The sequence below is a fragment of the Schistocerca piceifrons genome, chromosome X, assembly GCF_021461385.2.
Source record: "Schistocerca piceifrons isolate TAMUIC-IGC-003096 chromosome X, iqSchPice1.1, whole genome shotgun sequence".
NCBI classification, from domain to species: domain Eukaryota; kingdom Metazoa; phylum Arthropoda; class Insecta; order Orthoptera; family Acrididae; genus Schistocerca; species Schistocerca piceifrons.
Window position 1 is genome coordinate 125,555,187 of NC_060149.1, and position 8,611 is coordinate 125,563,797.

The following is an 8,611-nucleotide window of genomic DNA, read 5'->3' on the forward strand; positions in this document are numbered from 1 at the left end:
CAAAGGGCGTATCCGGGCTCGCTTTAGCGATGTCTTCCTTTAGGAGCAATCAACAACTTATTCCTAATTAGCAGCGTTGGGTGTAATGTTCTCTGTTGGTTATTCTGTATGGATGCACACATTGTAACATAGCTGTAGTATTGGTTTCTAGAATATATTAGGTTTTGACATATAATGTTCAAAGATTTTACGATAAACAGTAACATCGATGGAATCTGTGATACATCCGTTATGGGTCAGTGTTATCTTTGGTAGGTAAAGGTAGCTGCCTTTAGTTTGCAACTGAGTCTTGTAGAGTATCATGTGCCAACATGAGAGGTTCAAGAAAAAGTTTTGTGTTTGACAAAGCATGTTCCGTGCTGGATTTTTACTTTTGATGCTGCCTGATGGCATAGAGAGTTTAAGGGATGTTATACTACAGGTCGATATATATATTCACATAGTCGTCAATAAGTCTAGTATAACGATGTATTGATTTGTTTCCTTGTTTTATAGCAGCTGATAATATGATAACGTAGTGCCGAAATATGTTGTGGTAAATATATTACAGATTTTAAAACTGGTGCGCAACATTTTTGGTACTGAGATACTTCTTTGATTAGTTTTTTAGAAATTTGTGATTATTGTTTAACAGTTTGCAATCAAAACCATTAAAACATTTACATCATACTGAGTTGTTCTTGTGCTTCTAATTAAATACCGCTCCTTTCATACCACCATGAGAAAACTTATATATCATTTTCAAAAGTTACTCAAAATATTCCTTCCCGCTTTTCCTATAACTATAGCCACATTTTTAACGTTTGGACAAATCTGAAAGTTGCTCAAATTAGCTCAATGTTCAAACTTTTCTACTTAACGATTCATCTGTTTCATAATGTTATCTAATATTCCATATTCCCTTTACTTAATTGTTCTGTACTTTTCAATCCATTACACTCATGCTACTTTGTTTTTTCATATCACAGGTAGCTCCCTTCCTCAAGTATTCATTTGTTCATTTCTCAGAAGACGATTTCATTCTTTCAGAGTTTTACTGATACTGTCTTCTCATTTCCCTTCTTACATTTGGTGAAGACTTCAGCTTGTGTCTTTACGTTTTGGAATATTTTTTAAGTAAAAATTATATCTGAAACGCTTGTACAGAGGTTGCAGGGCAGATTGTACTGAGACACAATCGTCAAGAAAAAAATTCTAAGCGTTGCGTCGTTTCCGAGTAATTTAACAATGGAGTTAGCAGATCAGGTCGTTGCATGCGCAAATTCAAGCTCCAGCTAACCAAACAAAGCACTCATTAGGCAACACCGCTCCTCGCAGGCTGCTTGAATGCTGATTTTAATGTTAAATAACTTGAAAAAGCAGAGTATCGAATTTTTTCCTTAACGTATATGTCTTTGTACAATCTTCCCTGCAACATCGCCACAAGCGTTTCAGACGTTTTCTGACCACCCTGTATATAATAAATTAGGCCAAATAAATCAACTTTTTGAACAATTCTTTTTTTCTAAGTATGAATACGTTCTTAGTAATTATTGCACACATTTTTGGAACAGTGGGTACCTTACAATCAGTCATTAACTGCAATTTTTATCAAAATAAGAGATATTGTTAACATAACTTTCTAGAGAATCTCTAAAGGACCATATAATTTTATTAAACACCATTATTTTGTGTTCAGGCTGATATCAAAATAAAATCCCTACATCTTCATTCCTTTGATGCACGTTTTCATTTCTAAGTTCTAAACTGTACAACTTCATAGGACCATTATGCATCAGCTGTTGTTTTAGACTGATGCAGTGAAATGTGATTCATAGTGTGGAATAACCTCGTCATAATCTGTAAATATGTATCTGTCAATAATGTCAGCATTAACATCTGAATCATATTTAGGCAATGACAATATTTTGTCTTTTTATTTACAGAAAATGGCTTATACTGGTAACTAATAGATATAACCCTTTGTTAAAGAAAAACAATTTTTTAAATTAAAGTTATCATTAATTCCTGAAATTTTGTATGAGCAGGAAAAAAATTTCTTTATGCTAATTTCTGACTAATCTGAACGATGTAATTATATTTGTTACTCTGGAAACGCTGTATTGTTTTTATAAACCTGTCATCTGCAAGAATGAATATTGAATCCTCCCTCTGCTCCTCTTCTCTCTCTCTCTCTCTCTCTCTCTCTCTCTCTCTCTCTCTCTCTCCAGTCAGCAGCCGTGAGTCTGGTTGGAAGAAGCTCCCCATTCTTCTCGCTTGTCCACCTTCCGTTTCAGATCGTAGTATGAAGAATAATTCGTATCCTCCATTATTTGTTTAATTAACTCCAGTCTGGGCTTCCTCTGTAATTTCTGCTCCCTCAATTATTCCTATCAGCTGAGCTCTTCTTCTCTTTAGATGTTTCATGAAGCATATTTTCTCTCTTGCTCTGATGAAAACTTCATTGTTCGTGATCCTTTCTTTCCATCTGATTTTCATAATTCTTCTATAGAACCATCTTTCGAATGCAGCGAGTCTCCCCTCCTCTCTCACTTCTATCGTCCAAACTTCATTGCCGTAAGTTGCAATGCTCCACACGTAGGTCTTCAACATATCTTTCTTCACGTCAGGGCTTATATTCTTCGTAGTGAATATGATTTCTTCCTATCAAAAGCACTCTTGGCCTGGAAAATTCTGTATATTATCTCCCTATAGCTTCTCCCATGACTCTTGATTTTACTTCCCAGGTAATTAAACCCGTTCACCTCCTCAACTGTTTCACTTACCAACTTTCCTGCTATATTGCTTTCTTTGTTTATACTGCAGGCTATAACTTTCGTTTCATACGTGTCTATTGGCCTTCAAGAAAGGAAATAGCTTACAACATGTTAGTTCGTCCAGTCTTAGAGCATTGTTCGTCTGTATGGGACCCTTACCAGTTGGGTCTCATTCAAGAGATTGAGAAGGTCTAAAGAAGAGCGGCAAGATTCGTGACTGGTACATTTAGCGAGAGCGTTACAAATCTCATAGAAAGTTTGAAGTGGGACAGACTTGCCCAATAGACGGAGCGCTAAACGGAAGAGGCTGCTCACTAAATTCCGAAATCCCATCTTCACCGAGGATGTAGAGCATATATTATTACCACGAACTTTCAAATCGCGCAATGATCACCATTCAAAGATAAGGGAAATTAGAGCTCGTATTGAGGCGTTCACTCAGTCGTTTTTCCCTCGCGCGATCCGCGAATGGAACAGAGGAGGGGAAATATGACTTTGGCACGAATTGTGCCCTCCACCACACACAGCTTGGTGGCTAGCGGAGTATATATGTAGATGTAGATTGTCATACGAAATTCCTCCTCCATTATTTTATCCAATGTGTTCAGTATTTTTAGCAGGTCTCCTTCCCTTTCTGGAATTAGTGCTATATCGCTGGCAAATCTCAGCATGTGTACGTTATCCTCATCAATTGTTGCTCCTATGTTTACTTCTTCTCTCACCCTGTCGACTGCCTTCTCTATGTACAAATGAAATAAATATGGGGCAGGGTGCAATCTTGCCGTTCCCCACACTCAGTGCTAGCTGATTCTTCTTTATTATCACAGCTAACTTTTCCCTATTCTGATTTCACATATCTAAGTGATATTCTCTCTCTCTAAAACTGATTTCTAATTGGTGAAGGATACAGAATAATACATTCTTGTTGACACTGTCGAATGGTTTCTCAAGATGTATAAACGTTGTGAATGTACTCCTACCCCTCTTCAGCTGTTTCTCTATCACTTGCCTCAGTGTATTTCTTCACTTGTTGCCACCCCTTTTCTAAAACCGTACTGTTCGTCAGAGAATTGTCCCTCTATTGATTTTCCAGTTTCCTGAGAATAATTTTGGGAACTGTTTTCGATGCATGGCACACCACGCTCAATGTTCGGTGTTGTTCACATGTTCTTTCGCCAGGTTTTTTTAGCTAATAGAACTATTATGCATTTAACAAAGTCGTCTGGTAACTCTCATAATCTGTAAATATCCCACACCAAGTCATAAAGTGCCAATTTCACTTCACTTCCCAAGTTTTTAAATAGTTCTTCTTGTGTAGCGACAGCTCCCTGAGCCTTCCTTTCTCTGAGGTCCTGTATAGTGCTTTCTCATACTCATCTTGCATTATAGGAGCCTCTACATGATCCAGCTCTACTTCCTCTTCCTTTTCGATAGTCAAATTGCTGTGTCTTCTCTGTATAAGTGTTCTAGGTATTCCTTTAATCGTTTCACTATAATTTCTTCATCATATATTAACATTCCATCTTTGTCCTTAATGCTCACTGTTTCTACCTTTCTTATTTCGATTAACTTTTATACATCTACGTATACCATGTCAATTTGTCGTGCCTTCATGCACAGATTTCTTTTAAATGCTGTTCTGTATATTGTTTTGCGCTCTTATTAATCTTGTTCCTCAAGGTCTTGCGATTATCCATTCCTTCTTTATCCTTCAAGATCTTATACTGTCTACTTTCCATTATCATATTCATGACTTCCTGACTTATCCATTCTTTCTTATTCTCCCATTTCTTTTTCCTAATACGACATATGCAATTCTTTATTTTACTCGATTTCTGTTCTATCCCCATGTGTTCTCTGGTATCCTTAATGGTACTGTTTGTTTGTGCCATGTACTGATTTTGGATATATTCATCTTCAAGTTTAGAAATCTCCCACTGCTTTTTTCTTTCACCTTTAATCTTTTGAACTTTAGTTCACAGCGCATCATAAGTAGATTCTGGTCGCTGTTGATATTAGCTTCAGGGTAGCTTCTACCGTTCTTCACCTGATTCTTGAGTCTATCTACTACCTGTATGAAGTCTGTCTTTGCCCTTCGTAAGTCTCCTGGGTCTTTCCATCTATATCTCCTCCTTGAATGATGCTGGAATATAGTATCCGTTAAATATGGTATTTGTTACAACTGTCGTATGCAGAACTCTGCAAATCTCACTCCTCATTCATTTTTTTACTCCAGTTCCAATTTTATCACCATAAATAATCTGAATCTGTTGGGTAATACCTAGTAAATAACAAATACTTTTCTCTTAATTCAGTTTAATTTTTCACTATTTTCTATGATTACTTTATTTAATGTATAAGCTTCATTTATATTAATTTATTTGTATATACTTGTTGAGATATTATAAAATAAACTTTTAAACAAGTATAATGATTTTTGCCTGCAACTGGTTGTCACTCATCGTAACGTTCAGAGTTATAACTGCTTACAGGCACATCTAGTTATGTCTGTGACATTAAAAAGCTTTTTATTCATTGAAGTTAGTTCCACTCAACACTTGTCATGTCTTTGGTAGGTATAACATGGGAATTTCAAGATTATATTTAAGGAAAAGGAACTCATGAATAAACGTGAGAAACTGTTCCCCAATTCACATAGACAATGAAAAGCACCCTTAGTAATTCACAATACTATTTTAGCAACTGGATGGCTAATACATTAAAACTGAGACTATATTAAAGTAATGGAACGGACAAAACAATAAGAAATTACAAATAAATACTATGAAATTAAATATGAATACCATATAAGATACTTTTACTGAAAGTAAGGCAGATACTGTTAATATTATTAATATGATATAATTAATTCTTATTTAATATTACTCATAAGAAGTTAAAGAATACTTTAACACTGGAGGGTCTAAGAGACTTCATGATATGTTAAACAATCATATTCAAAAATTTCTACACAACTTACAAGGAATAATCTTTGTGTTCTTAATACTTTTATTCAGGAAGAAAGTAACTGAAATCTCATCTCTTATGAGTATGTTAGTGGAGCCTGACTAGTTTGAGGAAAATTACATTAAAATATTTTGTTTTATGAATATTGATTAAAAACAATGTAACATATTTGTCAATTTTGTTTGTTAACTTTAAGTATTAGGGTTAGTCATAAATGTCAGTATCAACGTGAATTTTAGATTTTGTAACAACTAATTCAAATAAAGATATACCAGTTATTGCAGCTTTGATAGAATCATTAAATATTTCATGTAAGTGACAGTTAGCCATGATCTGAAACATATTACTGCTGAGACGAATAAAGAAGTTGCGAATTTTCTGGAAACAAGAAATTTATTGTGATGAGAATTGATCATCTCTGTGTATATTAAAGATATTTTTTACACCGCTTTCATGATAAAGAATGTAAATAGTTACCTTGCAAAGTATCTAGCCATACAGTAGCATAAGATTTGCTTATTCCTCCATTGGCTCATGAACAACAGGAGACCCTTCTCTGGAAAACTTACTGTAGAAAATTTGAGGTACTACAATATTTCAGTAGCATAAGATTTGCTTATTCCTCCATTGGCTCATGAACAACAGGAGACCCTTCTCTGGAAAAGCTTACTGTAGAAAATTTGAGTTACTACAATATTTCAGTATAAAGTGGTTTTGTTAGAATTTAGAAAAATTAAAGGTGTTAGCAGCTTTATGACGGCTACATACCAAAGGAAAAGGACGCATGTCTATCTCTTTCGCCACTGTATAGGCCACGGGGCTTTTCACACCCTTTAAGTTTCTCATAGGGAAAAGAACGACTTAGTCTAGAACAGGGGTATGTGAAAAATCAGTGGGTTACTGGAGCGTATTGCGTACCGCTCGATGTGGGTAACTTATTGGTTACGCTTGCAGAAAAAGTCCCGTGCTTACAAACTGAGAAGGTCCTCTATAGAAGATGGGCTGTGACTGTGAAATTTGCTACAAAGTACTGGAATGTAGTTGCATACAAACAAAGTAAAACGTATACTCAAGTCTATTTTAATACTGCACTCAACTACTTTCACCCTGACAACTTCTGTATTCTTTTTTTTTTATGAGGTGATAATTAATCTTAAAGCAGAGTAGGACAGTTAATTTCCATCTGGAAACTACTTACCAAGGGACGGCTACTTCTCAGTACATCGACGTCGACATCCATAGAACTGCCCAGGCTTCTCCATGGCCTAACTTTTCTTCTGACTGCGTTTACGACTTTCTCTTCTGATACGGTCTTCTCCTGGTTGACAGTTCTCAGCACTGTATCTTCTGCTGGTTCTGTCACGCAGATATAGTACTTTTTCTCCTTTCCAGATACGTTATCACAAAGGATAAGTATCTGCTCCCTTGTGAATTTCTAGAAAGGAACCAGTACATCAGGCGCAGTTCCTCAGCAACGAAATGTCTAAAGGATATATAATAACATCCACAAACTGTTGTTTTCGATGTGTTTATTCAGAAGGTAAATATATGTTTTTATAGTATTTTTCATCAAATAAATTTTTCCAAGAATGATGGATTGAACGATAATGAGAATTTTCTAAACTGTTGTTACGTTCTTTTGTGTAACATGGGACTTTTTCCTTTCTTCAAAACAATGACAATGCGAGTACACTTACACACACAGATAAATGTAAAACGTAAATACTATGACAGTTTTAGTAAAGCAAGATGGTTTGACGAAAGAATGAATTCGTTCCAGTCTCAGGTAATGGAACTGGTTTCAAAAGAGCGATATATGAAAGTTTTGTATTTCGAATTCAATGAAACTTAACAAAAGTGTAGAACATAACACACAACAAAAATTAAACGTGAAATAATACTTGAGGGTAAATAGTTCTGACTTTGAGAGAAACACCGTAAATGGACGTGTCAATTACTTGAGAATAAGCATCAAAATTTTATGTGATTATCCCGACTAATAACACAACTTCCCCATTTATATGTCTTGCTGTCAGTAGTGGTGGCTTTAAGTCCAGATTGAAGTGAATATCGCATTATTCAAGTACAGTTACTCTACTTCATGAGATCCTCAACTATGTATGGGCCGTCATTCCTTCCTAATTCATGAACGACATGCGGTCTCTTTCACTTTCAGTATCCGACTACCCTCTCTTATCCGCATCTTGTACCATATCACAAAATTTTGACATCTACCCTAAACCAGGTCTAAATCTGAACAGCATCATTCTGTTACATGCCACATCCTTGAGTATTCAGATCTGATGTTCTTCTTCTGAAAGCACGTACTGCTCCGAGTTCTTCCTCAAACCCTTCTCATGCTTTCCCAGGGCAATACGACGACCTTCCTTCCCACATCATGTCATGAAATCATCCCTCATATCTGCCATCCTAACAGCTGTGACCGATACCACTTACTCAGTCCACAGTCGTAATTAAAAACCTACCCTCCCTCCATCTTACCGTTCAACTGTCTAACTTCAGTTATACTCATACGCTATCAACTATAGCCCATTATTAGAGCCCTCCCTCCATCCTGCATCCCATGTAGGACTCTATCTGAAACCTCCCAATATCAAAGGCCTTTACCTGGTGTTACGACGAATTCCCATTATCACTATTCACAAAAAGCAGAGAAATATTACACCACCAACATCAGGTCTTGCATATCATTACTATTGTTTTATCTCATTAAAATTCATTATTTATTCTTTTTCTTCTTGTAAACCAAGGGATGAAATGCGGAAACCCGTCACCGCGAACTGTCACTCTTTAGAGGAAATGCAAGTAACGAATTAAGGAAAGAAACAACATACACAGCGAAAAGCGAAAGTATACATATGCTGAAA

General features: G+C 35.9%; 1 protein-coding gene across 1 annotated transcript in view; it reads right to left on the reverse strand.

The window, feature by feature from the left end:
* LOC124722210 (dynein axonemal intermediate chain 3-like) overlaps nt 1-7,104 on the reverse strand; it is a gene marked incomplete at its 5' end in the record, with an annotated part of 287,800 nt that extends 280,696 nt beyond the window's left edge. The window contains one exon of the mRNA XM_047247406.1: nt 7,015-7,104. Coding sequence (XP_047103362.1) covers nt 7,015-7,104 — 90 coding nt within the window. The remainder of the gene's footprint in view (nt 1-7,014) is intronic.
* Between the last annotated feature and the right edge of the window lie 1,507 nt (nt 7,105-8,611).